This window comes from Salvelinus alpinus, chromosome 9 (genome assembly GCF_045679555.1).
Source record: "Salvelinus alpinus chromosome 9, SLU_Salpinus.1, whole genome shotgun sequence".
Classification (NCBI taxonomy): Eukaryota; Metazoa; Chordata; class Actinopteri; order Salmoniformes; family Salmonidae; genus Salvelinus; species Salvelinus alpinus.
The window spans coordinates 14,543,491-14,562,759 of NC_092094.1; the positions used below are offsets into that span (position 1 = coordinate 14,543,491).

Here is a 19,269-nt window from a genome sequence, read left to right on the forward strand (position 1 = left end):
CAATAGGCTCATGACTGCCTAATATATTTGCTCCACCAGAACCAATACAGCCACACCCAACAAAACAGCTTTGAAAGGATTAACCATTAGACTACTGTAGTTTACGTGTTCATTCATTTTGTTTTATTGTTGAGGAGGCCCCCCTTGCTAAACGATGATTGGCTGTTCTGTACTTTATTGGTTCCACACTCAATTCTAATTGGTCCAGAGTTTAAGAACTTGTAGACAGCGGAAGCTTTTCATAGTAACAAAGCAATGAACGGGACCGTTCCGGAAGAAGTGGTGGCAGAGTAAAACCGATAAACTCTCGGTTGTGTTTCTAAAGATAAGTGTCAACGTGAAGTGAGTCCAAGTTTTTGTGAGTTTATTTTGAACGTTTACGGCAGGTCTAAGCCAGCATAGCCTACAGCGGGGAACTGAAAATGGAGGTAGAAAAGGAAATCAAGAAGGTAAGTCCTCATGCCTGTGTATAGTTCCAGATAAGACATGGCAACGCCCTTAGAGGTGTATCCTACAAGCTAGCAAAGTCAGCAAGGAAGATGGCTCGTTCTGTCATTAAAGCCAGTAACTTTTGCTACATAGACTACCGTTGACTGTAAAATACTAGATGTGTTAGAAATATGTAGCCAATTGCTAGAACCTTCGAACTTCTTGCTTCTGTGCAAGGTCAGTTTATCAAATATAACAAACCCGTAGTTGGCCTAATTTATGTATTGACATTGTTCGCATCATAACCATTGGTGACTTTCTCTCAATATCATGTTTCCATAATTTGATTCTGAAGGTGCGGACGGACGTCCCGTCTCCCACGCGCGACCCCTCATCAATGATACCGGTCTGATGCAGCAGACAGCATCCTTTAGATACAACAAAGCACATAACTACTACATCGATTGAGTCACTCAATTGTATTTATAGCATTATAACAAAGGACAATTCTCTGTTAATTCAACTGTCAAGAGATTAAGAGCGATTAAGGCATGAGAGTGGAGTGGGGGCTCCATGATTCCAGCCTTTATCTGTCAGCTATCATCAAGGTCCACGCGCGTGTACAAAGGGAAAGCGTCGCAGTAATGCCCTTTAAGATTCAGTAGATTACCAGCGTGAAGCCGCTATAATTACTAGATCACTAATCATAAATGTGAGACCCCGATAATTGTGTCAAACTGCTAATGACCTTTGATCAAAGAAAACGACTTGTTTTGATTTATGTCTGCTCGATTATCTTCAAAGAGTCTATCATTAATATAACTCTTAATGCATTCTGAAGGCATCAAGTTCTCAAGATGTATTTGGGCCCTTGCTCATAAGATCATCTGACATTTGAAATTCACAGATTTTCTGGACTGTGGCTACTTTCCCTTGTCAACCTGAGACACCTCATGGCAATGTGTCATTGGTCATGTTCCCTTGATCAGACTTTGCATGCATCGACCAATGGCTGCATGCTACATCATCGACTGACAGATTGCTATCACATATGTGGTTAGCTTTATTTACATGTACAGTGGGGCAAAAAAGTATTTAGTCAGCCACCAATTGTGCAAGTTCTCCCACTTAAAAAGATGAGAGAGGCCTGTAATTTTCATCATAGGTATACTTCAACTATGACAGACAAAATGAGGGGAAAAAATCCAGAAAATCACACTTGGATTTTTTATGAATTTATTTGCAAATGGTGGAAAATAAGTATTTGGTCACCTACAAACAAGCAAGATTTCTGGCTCTCACAGACCTGTAACTTATTCTTTAAGAGGCTCCTCTGTCCTCCACTCGTTACCTGTATTAATTAATGTATTAATGAACTTGTTATCAGTATAAAAGACACCTGTCCACAACCTCAAACAGTCACACTCCAAACTCCACTATGGCCAAGACCAAAGATCTGTCAAAGGACACCAGAAACAAAATTGTAGACCTGCACCAGGCTGGTAAGACTGAATCTGCAATAGGTAAGCAGCTTGGTTTGAAGAAATCAACTGTGGGAGCAATTATTAGGAAATGGAAGACATACAAGACCACTGATAATCTCCCTCGATCTGGGGCTCCACGCAAGATCTCACCCCGTGGGGTCAAAATGATCACAAGAACGGTGAGCAAAAATCCCAGAACCACACCTGCAGAGTGAATGACTGACCTGCAGAGAGCTGGGACCAAAGTAACAAAGCCTACCATCAATAACACACTACGCCGCCAGGGACTCAAATCATGCAGTGCCAGACGTGTCCCCCTGCTTAAGCCAGTACATGTCCAGGCCCGTCTGAAGTTTGCTAGAGAGCATTTGGATGATCCAGAAGAAGTTTGGGAGAGTGTCGGATGAAACCAAAATATAACTTTTTGGTAAAAACTCAACTCGTCGTGTTTGGAGGACAAAGAATGCTGAGTTGCATCCAAAGAACACCATACCTACTGTGAAGCATGGGGGTGGAAACATCATGCTTTGGGGCTGTTTTTCTGCAAAAGGGACCAGGACGACTGATCCGTGTAAAGGAAAGAATGAATGGGGCCATGTATCGTGAGATTTTGAGTGAAAACCTCCTTCCATCAGCAAGGGCATTGAAGATGAAACGTGGCTGGGTCTTTCAGCATGACAATGATCCCAAACACACCGCCCGGGCAACGGAGTGGCTTCGTAAGAAGCATTTCAAGGTCCTGGAGTGGCCTAGCCAGTCTCCAGATCTCAATCCCATAGAAAATCTTTGGAGGGAGTTGAAAGTCCGTGTTGCCCAGCAACAGCCCCAAAACATCACTGCTCTAGAGGAGATCTGCATGGAGGAATGGGCCAAAATACCAGCAACAGTGTGTGAAAACCTTGAAGTCTTACAGAAAACGTTTGACCTCTGTCATTGCCAACAAAGGGTATATAACAAAGTATTGAGATAAACTTTTGTTATTGACCAAATACTTATTTTCCACCATAATTTGCAAATAAATTCATTAAAAATCCTACAATGTGATTTTCTGGATTCTTTTTCTAATTTTGTCTGTCATAGTTGAAGTGTCCCTATGATGAAAATTACAGGCCTCTCATCTTTTTAAGTGGGAGAACTTGCACAATTGGTGGCTGACTAAATACTTTTTTGCCCCACTGTATATGGCTCTAGTCCACTCTTATCCATCTTCATTAATCAGTTTCCTAAAGTGATCATTATCTCCCTAATGGGCTTCTGGGAAGAGAGGCTTCTAGGGTGTTGCCTAGAAGTTTAACTTAAGGAAACATTCACAATTTATACTGAAAAAATATATAAACACATGTAAAGTGTTGGTCCCGTGTTTCATGAGCTGAAATTTTCTATACGCACAAAAGCTTATTTCTCTCAAATGTTGTGAAATAATTTCTTTACATCCCTGTTTATTGAGCATTTCTCCCTTGCTGAGATAATCCATCCACCTGACAGGTGTGGCATATCAAGAAGCTGATTAAACAGCATGATCATTACATAGGTGCACCTTGTGCTGGGGGGACAATAAAAGGCCACACTGAAATGTGCTGTTTTGTCACACAACACAATTCTACAGATGTTTTGAGGGAGTGTGCGATTGGCATGCAGAGATGTCCATCAGAACTGTTGCCAGAGAATTTACTGTTAATTTCTCTACCGTAATCCGCCTCCAACGTTGTTTTAGAGAATTTTGCAGTACGTTCAACCGGCCTCACAACCACAGACCACGTGTAGCCACACCAGCCCAGGACCTCCACATCTGGCTTCGTCACCTGCGGGATCATCTGAGACCAGCCACAAAGACAGCTGATGAAACTGTGGGTTTGCACAACCTGAAGAATTTCTGCACTAACTGTCAGAAACTGACTCCGGGAAGCTCATCTGTGTGCTTGTTGTCCTCACCAGGGTCTTGACCTGACTGCAGTTTGGTGTCGTCACTGACTTCAGTGGGAAAATGTTCACCTTCGATGTCCACTGCCATGATGAAGTGTGCTCTTTACAGATGAATCCCGGTTTCAACTGTACCGGGCAGATGGCAGCGTGTATGGTGTTGTGTGGGTGAGCATTTTGCTGATGTGAACAGTGCCCCGCGGTGAGGTTATGGTATGGGCAGGCATAAGCTATGGACAACAAACACAATTGCATTTTATCAATGGGAATTTCAATGCACAGAGATACCGTGATGAGATCGTGAGGCCCATTGTCGTGCCGTTCATCCGCCCCATCACCTCATGTTTCAGCATGATAATGCACAGCCCATGTTGCAAGGATCTGGACACAATTCCTGGAAGCTGAAAATGTCCCAGTTTTTCCATAGCCTTCATACACACCAGACATGTCACCCATTGAGCATGTTTGAGATGCTCTGAATCGACGTACGACATCGTGTTCCAGTTCCTGTCAATATCCAGCAAAGAAGAGTGGGACAACATTCCACAGGCAATAATCAACAACCTGATCAACTCTATGTGAAGGAGATGTGTTGCGCTGCATGAGGAAAATGGTGGTAACACCAGATACTGACTGGTTTCCTGATCCACACCCCTACAGATGCATATCTGACCAATAGATGCATATCTGTATTCCCAGTCATGTGAAATCCATAGATTAGGGCCTCCATTTATTTCAGTTGACTGATTTCCTTATATGAACTGTAACTCAGTAAAATCTTTGAAATACATTTTAACTCAGTTTTTCACAATTCCTGACATTTTAATCCTAGTAAAAATTCCCTGTCTTAGGTCAGTTAGGATCACCACTTTATTTTAAAAATGTGAAATGTCAGAATAATAGTTTAGAGATTTATTTCAGCTTTTATTTCTTTCATCACATTCCCAGTGGGTCAGAAGTTTACATACACTCAATTAGTATTTGTTAGCATTAACTTTAAATTGTTTAACTTAGGTAGATTTCCACTAGCTTCCCACAATAAGTTGGGTGAATTTTGGCCCATTCCTCCTGACAGAGCGGGTATAACTGAGTCAGGTTTGTAGGCCTCCTTGCTCGCACATGCTTTTTCAGTTCTGCCCACAAATGTTCTATAGGATTGAGGTCAGGACTTTGTGATGGCCACTTCAATACCTTGACTTTGTTGTCCTTAAGCCATTTTCCACAACTTTGGAAGTATGCTTGGGATCATTGTCCATTTGGAAGACCCATTTGCGACCAAGCTTTAACTTTCTGACTGATGTCTTCAGATGTTGCTTCAATATATCCACATAATTTTCCTCCCACATGATGACATATATTTTGTGAAGTGCACCAGTCCCTCCTACAGCAAAGCACCCCCACAACATGATGCTGCCACCCCGTGCTTCACGGTTGGGATGGTGTTCTTCGGCTTGCAAGCCTCCCCCTTTTTCCTCCAAACATAACGATGGTCATTATGGCCAAACAGTTCTATTTTTGTTTCATCAGACCAGAGGACATTTCTCCAAAAAGTACGATCTTTGTCCCCATGTGCAGTTGCAAACCGTAGTCTGGCTTTTTTATGGCGGATTTGGAGCAGTGGCTTCTTCCTTGCCGAGTGGCCTTTCAGGTTATGTCGATATAGGACTCGTTTTAATGTGGATATAGATACTTTTGTACCCGTTTCCTCCTGATTTGCACTTTTTGTACCAAAGTACGTTCATCTCTAGGAGACAGAACGCGTCGCCTTCCTGAGCAGTATAACGGCTGCGTGGTCCCATGGTGTTTATACTTGCGTTCTATTGTTTGAGTTCTTTTGATTTTCTCATGATGTCAAGCAAAGAGGCACTGAGTTTGAAGGTAGGCCTTGAAATACATCCACAGGTACACCTCCAAACGATGTCAATTAGCTTATCAAGCTTATAAAGCCATGACATTTTTGGGAATTTTCCAAGCTGTTTAAAGGCACAGTCAACTTAGTGTATGTAAACTTCTGACCCACTGGAATTGTGATAATAGTGAAATAATCTGTCTAAACAATTGTTGGGAAAATTGTTGGGAAAAAACTATGGTTTGTTAACAAGAAATGTGTGGAGTGGTTGAAAAAGGAGTTTTAATGACGCCAACCTGAGTGTATTTAAACTTCCGACTTCAACTGTATGTCTGACTCGCCAATAGCTTGGCTTCCCTTTATAATCATTTACTTTTGTTAAAGATGCACTATGCAGATATCTCTCCGCCATTTCCTGGTCGATAAAATTCTAATAGTTCGCCTAATTTCAGTTTGTGACAACAAGCAACTATAGTGTAGTATCATTGTACCATCTAAACCCCTGTGAAATCTATTTTCCATAACCAAAAATATTGTATTTTCAGCTGTTTGAAGCTGGTGCACCAAACCGAAAGTAAAAGACGCAAAAAAGTCAACTTAAAAATGGGAAGTATAGAAATAGCGCACAGAACAGATCTACCGCTTCTTAGACTTGCTTTCTACTAGAATGACAGACCTATACTATAACACACATTTCTATGTGAATTTTGTCAGGTCGCCCAAAAAGTGACATTGCAGCTTTAAGTGGAGAAAAGGGGGTGATGGTTAATGTAAATATTTTCTACAGGTCCCGCTCTAGTCTGGCTTGGCATTCCTCTGTAGAGGCCGGCTGCTCATTCCCAAAGGCCGAGGGGGGCTCACTGCTCCACTTTCAGGGCTCCCTAAGCCAAAAACGGCCTTCACCAAACAGGAGAGTGTATTTTTGCGTCCCAAATGGCACTCTAATTCCTATGTAGTGCACTACTTTTGACCAGGGCCCATAGGGCACTGTATAGGGAAAAGGGTGGCATTTGGGATGCAACCCTGGAGAGGGGCTCAACCCTGGAGAGGGGCTCTCTTTCAGCATTGTCGATTGCTTGACCGTACAAGGGCTCAGACAGCAGTGACGTGCAAGACGGACAACACTGGTGTTTGAAGTAGAGAAGTTAGTCTGAGTGATACGAATGTGAAGGGGGAAGGGGATTCTACAGTATGCACTGTGACTATAAACTCTGGAATTAGGCCTATAGCCTAGTGAGTCTTGTTTAGTTGGCAAGTAGCCTAACATCCAACATGGGCACTGGAGGTAAACGAATCAGAACAGAAGAGAATGCATGCAGAATGGTTGAGAAAAGTAGGCTGTTGCTTGATGCATCAAATCTGGAATATATCTGAGGGGGGATTAATGGGACATCAGTTTCTGTTTTTTTTTATTATTTTTTTTAGGCCTGTTTTATACGCAAATGTGAAGGTGACGCTGTACACCAACAGAACGTTGCAGATTCTGTTAACGAGGGTATTTGAAAAGGCCATCCCAAAAACAATTAAGCCAAAATAGTGACTGCACCATATGAACTACAGTAAATATCAAGCCCTGGCTGGTATGAAGGAGTTTCTCAAGACCGCATACATCTTAATTAATGTGCTGTGTTCTGTCTGTTGGCAGATGACCCTGGGCCACGAGATCGGCGCCGGGGCGGCGTGTCTGAAATGCAAGGACAAGTGTGAGGGGTTTGAGCTACACTTCTGGAGGTTTGTACTATTGTCTCTGTGCGGTGTAGTTATTATCATTTTTCATATTGAATTCAAGATAATCCAGACCCGATGGGGACAACAACAACAATGCTTATTTTCTCTTAGCTTCACAACAACAGGGAAAGCCACGGGCCCTGAAAGCATGTTGCAACCGATCATTGTTGTCTACTATTACAGTTTTTGTGCTCTTAAATTTGACTGAACTGACATGTCCTACATTTCTTTGACTTCCTGTCTGATTTCTGGACTTACAATGCAGTCTTTATCTGGACCAATGACTCATGAAAATAGTTGTCCCCCACTGTCCTCTCAAGTCAAGGAAGCCTTCCTGCTTCCCCTGACAATTATCCACACTCAGCTAGCTTTCATGAAGACATCACAACAGGTGCCCCAGTGCCTACTGCAGTGGCCAGTTGCTATGGCAACACCTAACCGCCACAATTCCTTCCATCTTGGTCATGGTCAGGCATGCAGGGCAAGCCCAGTCTGTGGAAATAAGAACGGAACAGGAAAGATATTCTGTGTTTGATGTAATTTGATCCTAAGGTGACGACATCACTCATCCCACCTTAGCAGATGTGTGGTGACCTCACTTGTCCAGTATCCTGCCTTCCACTTACTCACAAGCTTTTGACTGTTTCCCAAAAGTCATGAATATTTCTTATTCCTCTTCTCTTCCATGACCACTGATCTGAAAAGATGTGAAAGCAATAGGGTATATATCTAAACTCCAGGACCTTTGACTTGCTTTACGCTATAGGGCAGGTGTACTCAACTCTTACCCTATGAAGTCCGGCGCCTGCTGGTTTTCTGTTCTACCTGATAATTAATTGCATGCACCTGGTGTCCCAGGTCTAAATCAGTCCCTGCTTAGAAGGAAACAATATATATTTTTAAAAGCAGGGGAGGTTCAGCGATGAGTTTCAGGGCTGTATGGCCTACCTACTGGCCACACGCTGGTTGAACATTGTTTCCACGTCATATCAATATAATGTTATAGAACCAACGTGGAATAGATATTGAATTCAAGTCTGTGCCCAGTTGGTAGAGGTTTTCCTGGTTAGGTGATCATAAAGGAAACCTAGACATTTTTGAGAGTACTTAGACCCAACCATACGTCTAACCTATTCCCCATTGACTTTCCCCATCACAGAAAGATCTGCCGGAACTGTAAGTGTGGTCTTACGGACCACGATGTGCAGATGAACTCTGATGATAACAGGAAGGTGGGCAAGCTGTTCGAGGATACCAAGTACACTGGCCTCATTGCCAAGCTCAAAACTGACGGTGTACCCACGTACAAGGGCAACCAGGTCACCTTCTCCATCTCTGCCAGCCCCATATCAGGAACCGCTATTCCATACAGTCCCCAATCTGCCCACAATGTGCCAGCCAATGCTGGCTATGGGGATGGAGCTGGCTATGTGGCTGGAACTGGGCCCAGGGCTGGAGCTGGTAATGGGGCTGGGGCCGGAGCTGGGGCTAGCTATGGTGCTGGGACCGGAGGTGGAGCTGGGGCTGGACCCGCTACCATGCCCAAACCTGGGGCAATCAGAGCCACTGCTGTGTCAGCCAATGTCGTACCAGTCAGGAAGGATGCCGTGCCCATGAAGTCTGTTACCTACGAGTGGGCTCCTCCAGGGGTGAAACAGTACATGGTAAGGGTATAACTACAGTTTATCTTCAGTAACATAACAGTAAAACTACTGTATCATAGAATTAGAATACCTATGATAATCCCAGGGTTGAGAACACCGGTCTGGAAGAACTTTGCCGGTATTGTTTCCTTGGTTTCTGTAAGGGATGTCATCATGGCCTAGCCTAGTAAAAAACAAATGTTAGTAGGTTCAGTCTGATTTAGGTTGTCTGATTTTAACCAGGCTAATCACTAGAAAGACTGTCCACTAGAGGTCACACTTTGTATCTTTTCATATCCTTCAAGTATGTGTTAAGTAGTGGTAGTTAGGGAGAGGTTGTAAGATGTCCTATAACAACTGGCTGCCTCTCCCAATCGCTCCCTTAACAAGATCAGCACAGCAACACGGCTTAATTTGAGTCACAAGCCCAGGGAAGACTGAGTTAGATCTTCACTGCCTCTCTCTATCTATCTTTTTGTTTTCACTTTCTCTGTTTGTTCCAATGACTCTTCCTCCCTCTTTCCATTTCCTCGTTTTTGTCCATTGTTTTCTCCATGTCTTTCCCTCCCTCTCTCTCTTCTCCTCCCTTAACAAAGTCCTAATTCTCTCTCCTCTGCTCTCCAATTGACCGTCAGGCGGTACGCTACATCGAGCTCCTGCCCCCAGAGAGGCGTCCCATAGCGGGCACGGAGGGTGCAGCCTACCGCCGGCAACAGATGGCAGTGCAGCTACCGGAGCACGACCAGGATCCGGCCAAGTGCCACGAGCTGACCCCTGCAGAGGTCAAACAGATGCAGCAGTACGTCCGCAAGTACAAGGACGAGGCCCTGGGAGTGGGAGACATCAAACTGCCTGAGGAGATGATGGGTCAGGCTCCGGGTCAGGAGGGAGGACCAGGACAGGGAGCGCCAGGCATGGGAGGACGAGGGATGGGAGCCCCTGGGCTTCCAGTTGGGGCTGGGGGATCCTTTGGGCCTGGAGTTGGGGCTGGGGGAGCCTTTGGGCCTGGAGTTGGGGCTGGGGGATCCTTTGGGCCTGGAGTTGGGGCTGGGGGAGCCTTTGGGCCTGGAGTTGGGGCTGGGGGATCCTTTGGGCCTGGAGTTGGGGCTGGGGGATCCTTTGGGCCTGGAGTTGGGGCTGGGGGAGCCTTTGGGCCTGGAGTTGGGGCTGGGGGAGCCTTTGGGCCTGGAGTTGGGGCTGGGGGAGCCTTTGGGCCTGGAGTTGGGGCTGGGGGAGCCTTTGGGCCTGGAGTTGGGGCTGGGGGAGCCTTTGGGCCTGGAGTTGGGGCTGCGGGAGCCTTTGGGCCTGGAGTTGGGGCTGCGGGAGCCTTTGGGCCTGGAGTTGGGGCTGCGGGAGCCTTTGGGCCTGGAGTTGGGGCTGGGGGAGCCTTTGGGCCTGGAGTTGGGGCTGGGGGAGCCTTTGGGCCTGGAGGTCCTGGTCATCGAACAAGTCCTGGGTCTGGGAGTACACTCGGGCTAGCGGAACAGGTTCAACCTGGGATGGGGGCTGGAGGTTACCCTGGGGCAGGAGAAGGTGGACCAGGAGACATGGGCACTGCTGCCACCGCTGGGGCCATGGGTACTCCGGGAGCCCCTGGAGATCACCTGGCTGGACCCTGTGGACACTATGTAAGTATACCCTCCGATCGAAGCGTGAGATATTGTGACCAACTGACAGTGGGTTGTTATCCTAAGATTTGGTCCCCTTCCTTCCTACTGTATGTCCTTTCTCTCTTCCTTCATCATGGATATTAAAGAGAGCCTTTTGATTAGTCACTGTTGGTGCATTCTGGTTCCCTGATTATTTTTTTGTCTCGTTCCTATGCCCTCTCTCATCATGGATTTAAGAGCCCTCACTGTCAGACTCACTTCAGACACATGGCTTTGTGAAGCTACGATTAGATTAGAGACTAGAGAATGACTGAACAAGGGAGTGATTCTCTCCGAGAAGTCGTAGATGAACTTTGATGATAACAGAGGTGAAGTGTGTGTTGTCAAACTATACTTCAACTAACTTTCATATGAAGTATTTGTCCCAGTCACTGATGCTAGAACCAAGCTTTTCATATTGTGTATATTTATTGGCATGGATACGGTCTCTACCTCTCTCTCATGCGTGCACACTCTTTCTCTCTGTCGCTCTCTCTCGTTCAATGTTAATATATTCAAGGAAAATATGCTGGAGTTGAAATGTAGAACAGTCTCACATTTTAGTTGAAATGTATATTCTCAGCAGAGAATACTGTTGAATAGTGTAGAATGAGGACAGACATTCAACTGGCCACAAGACGGAGCCAGAAGTGAAAATATGAGTGAATAGTTTTGCATATTGATTTGTTTAGTATGGTTTTGAAGCGTGACTGAAAAATGTTTCCATCTAAACAGAGTTTTGGCTCATGCAAACCCCTACAGACTGCCCGTCTGTCTTTCTACCCGTCTCTCCCCATATGCAGTTAGTTATTCCAACTGAATTAATATTTGGATTTATGGGAGCTGTCAGGCAGTGTGTTAAATCATAATCATCATTATGCAGTTTAAGTTTATAATGGCATAAAATACCAGGATGAGGCTGTGCTACAGGGCCATTGTTTTAGTGAGGGCATTGCTAACGAAGGTCTTTTCTCTTGTATTCCTCCTTCCTGTCACCTTCTCCTTCTATCCCCATTCCCCTTCTTCAGTCGTGCCACCAGTGCCAGCTGCCCATGCGTCAGGGTGAGCCTGCGGTGTACGCAGAGCGTGCTGGCTATGACAATCTGTGGCACCCAGCCTGCTTTGTGTGCTGCACCTGCTCAGAGCTCCTGGTGGACATGATCTACTTCTGGAAGAAGGGACAGTTGTACTGCGGACGCCACTATGGAGACAGCGAGAAGCCACGCTGCGGGGGCTGTGACGAGGTGAGGGGTTGGGGAGGCAGGGATGAGAGGGGTCAGAGGTGAGCAAAGAAGGGACAGCTGTACCACAGACGCCACTAAGGAGACAGCGAGAAGCCCAGCGGTGGAGGCTGTGATGAGTATATGTTTGAGATCCATTAAACACATTGTGGAGCAAGAATGTCAGAGCTGGAGTATATTTTTAAATATGAGAGGAAAACTAAAAGAATCCTTTCCCAATTCTACCTCCCCATGTTAACCTGGTGTGTCTGTCTGTGTGTCTGTCTGTGTGTCTGCAGCTGATCTTCAGTAATGAGTACACGCAGGCCGAGGACCAGAACTGGCATCTGAAGCACTTCTGCTGCTTTGACTGTGACTGTGTGCTGGCTGGAGAGACGTACGTTATGGAGAACAACAAGCCTGTCTGCAAGCCCTGCTACATGAAGAGCCACGCCGCGGTAAGAACAGAGAGGGAGAGTGTGTGTGCAGTACGTGGGTGATACCCTGTACAATGTGTATTGTATACATGAGATACAGTTTAAGTCTGAAGTTTACACGCACCTTAACCAAATACATTAAAACAGTTTTTCACAATTACTGACATTTAATCCTAGTAAAAATTCCCTGTTTTAGGCCAGTTAGGCTCACCACTTTATTCTAAGAATATGAAATGTCAGAATAATAGTAGAGAATTATTTATTTAAGCTTTTATTTCTTTCATCACATTCCCAGTGGGTCAGAAGTTTACATGCACTCAGTTAGTATTTGGTAGCATTGCCTTTAAGTTTAACTTGGGTCAAACGTTTCAGGTAGCCTTCCACAAGCTAACCGTAATAAGTTGGGTGAATTTTGGCCCATTCCTCCTGACAGAGCTGGTGTAACTGAATCAGGTTTGTAGGCCTCCTTGCTCGCACACGCTTTTTCAGTTCTGCCCACAATTTGAGGTCAGGGCTTTGTGATGGCCACTCCAATACCTTGACTTTGTTGTCCTTAAGCCATTTTACCACAACTTTGGAAGTATACTTGGGGTTATTGTCCATTTGGAAGACCCATTTGCGAACAAGCTTTAGCTTCCTGACTGATGTCTTGAGATGTTGCTTCAATATATCCACATGATTTCCCTTCCTCATGATGCCATCTATTTTGTGACGTGCACCAGTCCCTTCTGCAGCAAAGCACCCCCTCAACATAATGCTGCCACCCCCGTGCTTCACGGTTGGGGTGGTGTTCTTTGGCTTGCAAGCATCCCCCTTTTTCCTCCAAACATAACGATGGTCATTATGGCCAAACGGTGCTATTTTTGTTTCATCAGACCAGAGGACATTTCTCCAAAAAGTACGATCTTTGTCCCTATGTGCAGTTGCAAACCATAGTCTGGCTTTTTTATGGCGGTTTTGGAGCAGTGGCTTCTTCCTTGCTGAGCGGCCTTTCAGGTTATGTCGATATAGGACCTGTTTTACCGTGGATATAGATACTTTTGTACCTGTATCCTCCAGCATCTTCACAAGGTCCTTTTCTGCTGTTCTGGGATTGATTTGCACTTTTCGCACCAAAGTACGTTCATCTCTAGGAGACAGAACGCGTCTCCTTCCTGAGCGGTATGACGGCTGCGTGGTCCCATGGTGTTTATACTTGCGTACTATTGTTTGTACAGATGAACGTGGTACCTTCAGGCATTTGGAAATTGCTCCCAAGGATGTACCAGACTCGTGGAGGTCTACAAAAAAAAAAACTGAAGTTTTGGTTGATTTCTTTTGATTTTTCCCATGATGTCAAGCAAAGAGGCACTGAGTTTGAAGGTAGGTCTTGAAATACATCCACAGGTACTACTCCAATTGACTCAAATTATGTCAATTAGCCTATCAGAAGCTTCTAAACATTTACATTTAAGTCATTTAGCAGACGCTTTTATCCAGAGCGACTTACAAATTGGAAAGTTCATACATATTCATCCTGGTCCCCCCGTGGGGAATGAACCCACAACCCTGGCGTTGCAAGCGCCATGCTCTACCAACTGAGCCACACGGGACCATGACATCATTTTCTGGAGTTTTCCAAGCTGTTTAAAGGCACAGTCAACTTAGTGTATGTAAACTTCTGACCCACTGGAATTGTGATACAGTGAAATAATCTGTCTGTAAACAATTGTTGGAAAAATGACTTGTGTCATGCACAAAGTAGATGTCCTAACCAACTTGCCAAAACTATAGTTTGTTAACCAGAAATTTGTGGAGTGGTTGAAAACGAGTTTTAATGACTCCAACCTAAGTGTATGTAAACTTCCGACTTCAACTGTAACTGTGCTAGATACGTGTGTGTTTTTAAACAAACATCCCCTCTCTCTACAGGTGTGTACGGCCTGTCAGAACCCAGTGGAGCCCGAGGCCCAGCGCGTGTCCTACGGGGAGTTCCACTGGCACGCTGAGCCTCAGTGCTTCCAGTGCTCCTGCTGTGCTAAGTGTCTAATTGGAGAGCGCTTCATGGCCGTACAGGGAATGCTCTTCTGCTCTGTCGAGTGCAAGAAGAAGACCATGACCTAGAGAAGACCGTAGTGTACCGTACAGCAGCTCAACCTTCTCCGGCCTCCCGACCACAATTATAATTTGAACTAAGCCTGGTCTAGAATACAAACAATAGTCTTACAATGGAATTATTAATTTGCCTTGACCACAAGAGCTTAGCTAATGATTTTCAGTTTCTAAGTTCCTGATGGGATGGGGAAAATAATGCCTTAAATCTATTGATTAGTCTTCTCTTAACAAGATTCTCCTCTACATCTTCTCTTTACATGCACTGTTTTGTTCCACCTCTTTGTTTACTGAGATTCATTTGGTTGGTGTTTTGTTTCAGAACACTTTTCTTCTTCTGAGTTTAAAGCAGCTATGAATGATTCTCAACTCTGTCTACTCAAGTATTTTTTGGTATTGTATCAGGATCCCCATTAGCTGTTGCGAAAGCAGCAGCAGCTACTCTTCCTAGGGTCCACAGAAAACATGAACCTTGACATAGTACAGAACATTAGTAGGCAAGAACAGTGTCCTTCCTTGGGTTGTTCTCAAATCCTGCTGCTTTCTCTAGAATGTACTACTGAACTCTAAGCAGTATTATGATTAACAACTTCAGTGTAATAGTATTACAATACGTGATACTTTGTGCAGTATTTCTGTTCTGCAGGAAGCAGCCTTTCAGTGTTGTAACAGACTGCACACTATGCAATGTGATCAACTGATTCTCTCCAACACCGTCCTGGAGAACCCCTGTGAACGCAGGTTTTCACAAGTGACTTTATTATGGACAACATCACTGAAATGTGATGTCATATCTTCAGAACATCTTAAAACGATGATGAAGGACTTTGGAGGACCAATGAAATGATCAGAAATCGTCAAGTAGTTATATGTACTGTGGCGTCAACTTATCTACTGCCTTCTCTCCTTCCTGCAGTCTTTTATATTATAATCGGTTTCCCTCGCAGTCTTCACAATAAGTGCCATTGGCTTTCCTTTATTTCTCTTGCACTTTATATTTTCTCACACTGTAACAACCTAATAAAGTTTTTTGCAATGATTAGTCTCCCGCTTGGTTCATACTGGCAGACAGGACCTTTAACAGTCAACACTACTAGAGGCGTTAACGACACACCACTTTGAACGCTTTGCGTTGTGTGTTCTTGCGTGTGTTTTTCACTTTCCAACATTCCTACCTAGCATACTCAATCCCCCTCAGGGACCAGTGTCGCTAGCATGCTAATGTGGCAGCTACAATACTTCACACGGGTGGAACAGGGACCTCTGACACGGACACCCCCCCAGGAAAAAAGGCCCAGTGTGACTTCGTTTCACCCACTCTTGTGGAAGTGGTGCACAATTCAAGAACGCCCCATTTTTCTCAGGGTCCATTGTCTTTTGTGGCAGCCGGCCCAAAACAATGGCTTTCCTCCCCATGCCGTAGTTTCACCTCCACTAGGCTTACAGTCAGTAGTAGGGTGTATCCCTCTCCTGACCTCTACACATACACAGCAACCCCTTGCTATATGCTTTCAATAGCAGGGGAACACCATATAAAGAAGTAGTCTGTGCATAGTTAGGGAGGGGGGGGGGGGGGGTTCCAATCATTCCCTTTAATGTCATATTCCTATTGGAATGTGCTTTCAATGTAACTACTTTTAATCCATCTGTCTGCAAATTTCAAGACATGGCATGTGAGGGTGCAGTGAGATACCTAATGGGTTGGACGATACTTTTCTCATCAATCATCTTAAATCTTTTTCTTAACTGGGAATCAACTAATCCTCCATTAACACAATGGAAAGGTCTAATGCTTTGATATCTAAATATTGAAACTGCGTGGGCCACGGACAGAAACAAAATGGTGCAGTTTGAGACCATGTGGCTGAGTGTGATGCGAGCTCTAGAGATGGGGGTGAGAGTAGCTAGGTCTGAGCAGGTGTGATTGTAAACTCAGCAAAAAATGAAACGTCCTCTCACTGTCAACTGCGTTTATTTTCAGCAAACTTAACATGTTTAAATATTTGTATGAACATAAGATTCAACAACTGAGACATAAACTGAAAAAGTTCCAAAGACGTGACTAACAGAACATGGATGTGTCCCTGAACAAAGGGGGGATGAAAATCAAAAGTAACAATCAGTATCTTGTGGCCACCAGCTGCATTAAGTGCTGCAGTGCATCTCTTCATCATGGACTGCAACAGATTTGCCTGTTCTTGCTGTGAGATGTTACCCCACTCTTCCACCAAGGCACCTGCAAGTTCCCGGACATTTCTGGGGGGGAATGGCGCTAGCCCTCACCCCCCGATCCAACAGGTCCCAGAGGTGCTCAATAGGATTGAGATCCGGGCTCTTTGCTGGCCATGGCAGAACACTGACATTCCCGTCTTGCAGGAAATCACGCTCAGAACGAGCAGTATGGCTGGTGGCATTGTCATGCTGGAGGGTCATGTCAGGATGAGCCTGCAGGAAGGGTACCACATGAGGGAGGAGGATGTTTTCCCTGTAACACACAGCGTTGAGATTGCCTGCAATGACAACAAGCTCAGTCCGATGATGCTGTGACACACCGCCCCAGACCATGATGGACCCTCCACCTCCAAATCGATCTCGCTCCAGAGTACAGGCCTCGGTGTAACGCTCATTCCTTCGGCGATAAACGTGAATCCGGCCAACACCCCTGATGAGACAACCACGACTCGCCAGTGAAGAGCACTTTTTGCCAGTCCTGTCTGGTCCAGCGACGGTGGGTTTGCCCATAGGCAGCGTTGTTGCCAGTGATGTCTGGTGAGGACCTCCCTTACGAGGGCCTACAAGCCCTCAGTCCAGCCTCTCTCAGCCTATTGAGGACAGTCTGAGCACTGATGGAGGGATTGTGCGTTCCTGATGTAACTCGGGCAGTTGTTGTTGCCATTCTGTACCTGTCCTGCAGGTGTGATGTTTGGATGTACCGATCCTGTGCAGGTGTTGTTACACGTGGTCTGCCACTGCGAGGACGATCAGCTGTACATCCTGTCTCCCTGTAGTGCTGTCTTAGGCGTCTCACAGTACGGACATTGCAATTTATTGCCCTGGCCACATCTGCAGTCCTCATGCCTCCTTGCAGCATGCCTAAGGCACGTTCACGCAGATGAGCAGGGACCCTGGGCATCTTTCTTTTGGTGTTTTTCAGAGTCAGTAGAAAGGCCTCTTTAGTGTCCTAAGTTTTCCTAACTGTGACCTTAATTGCCTTCCGTCTGTAAGCTGTTAGTGTCTTAACCAGGTGCATGTGCATTAATTGTTTATGGTTCATTGAACAAGCATGGGAAACAGTGTTTAAACCCTTTACAATGAAGATCTGTGAAGTTATTTGAAAAAGAGACATTTCTTTTTTTGCTGAGTTTAGATACAATCTGTATGAAAAGAGGCTCTTGTTTGGTTGTTAACAGCCTCTCTGTGCAGTAGTTGCTGCAAGGCAGCCAGTCTAGCTTAAGGGGGAAATAGTGGTCTCTAAGCAAGAATGCAATGTACTGAAATTGAGTGTGATGATGCCTGATTTTGATTTAATCTTCCACGTTCTTCATGTAAAGTTGACTCATCGCTATCTTACGCAAGTGGTATAGATAATCCAGTGTGCATGGCTGGCTGTCACACGCATTCATGTACGAGATGATGATCTACGGTAGACTGGGAGGCCAGCCTGCATTCTCAGAACAATCCAGAGATGTTGAAATGGAAATATCAAGTACATCCAATCCATGATTACATACATGTGGAGTCAAAACCTCCATGTAGTTTATATATGGAAGGGGAAGATACCGTAGGCTGTTTAGCCTGGATACGTACAGTACAGTCTGCGTTTGTGTTCAGTGTGGCCTGGCGACAGGGCATACATACAGGGCAATGGAACACAGTGGACAGTGAGGGAGAAGAACGAGGGGACAACAGTGGTACCCTGGGACAAGCAGGCATCTTATGGAATGTGACAGCAATGTATTCTTTTCATTTTAAGCTGTCAACTCTTCCTGCCTTTCTATCAGGAGGAATCATCCATCTTCCACAGGAGAGCACCGCAGGCAGTGTGCCATGCATCTGGCTCTCATCGCAGAGGGAGACCACAGCAGTCAAATCAACAGATCATCTCTCCTCTCCCTGTCAGCACGGGTTGGGGGAAAATAACTTCTCCTCTACCTAGGTCCTAGGCAGCGGTGTAAAGTACTTAAGTAAAAAAGTAATCTGTACTTTACTATTTATATTTTTGACAGCTTTTACTTCACTACATTCCTAAAGAAAATAAATGTACTTTTTACACCATAAATTTTCCCTGTCACCCAAAATTACTCGTTACATTTCAAACGCTTAGCAGGACAGAAAATGGTCCAATTTATCAAAAGAACATTACTGGTAATCCCTAAGGCCTCTGATCTGGTGGACTCACTCAACACAAATGCTTTGTTTGTAAATTATGTCTGAGTGTTGGAGTGTGTCCCTGGCTATCCATATGTAAAAAATAAATTGTGCTGTCTGGTTTGCTTAATATATGGAATTTTAAATTATTTTTTATTTGATACTTAAGTATATTTTAGCGATGACATTTACTTTTGATACTTAAGTATATTTAAAACCAAATACTTTTAGACTTCTACTCAAGTAGTCATTTACTGGGTGACTTATTTTCTATTAAGGTATCTTTACTTTTACTCAAGTATGACAATTGGGTACTTTTTCCACCACTGCTCCTAGGACAATAGAGTACAACCGGGGGGATTTTTTTGGTAAGATTTTATTTATTTTCTTACAATACAAAGCATACACAAACTCAGCAAAAAAAAGAAACGTCCCTTTTTCAGGACCCTGT

General features: G+C 44.7%; 1 protein-coding gene across 1 annotated transcript; it reads left to right on the forward strand.

The window, feature by feature from the left end:
- The first annotated feature begins 249 nt into the window (after positions 1–249).
- tes (testis derived transcript (3 LIM domains)) lies at positions 250–15,489 on the forward strand. Its single transcript, XM_071416077.1, has 7 exons — positions 250–449; positions 7,328–7,413; positions 8,570–9,074; positions 9,689–10,681; positions 11,731–11,946; positions 12,222–12,380; positions 14,271–15,489. Exons 1-7 carry the CDS (start codon positions 423–425, stop codon positions 14,460–14,462), a joined length of 2,178 nt encoding a protein of 725 aa, XP_071272178.1. The 5' UTR covers positions 250–422; the 3' UTR covers positions 14,463–15,489.
- The last annotated feature ends 3,780 nt before the right edge of the window (positions 15,490–19,269 follow it).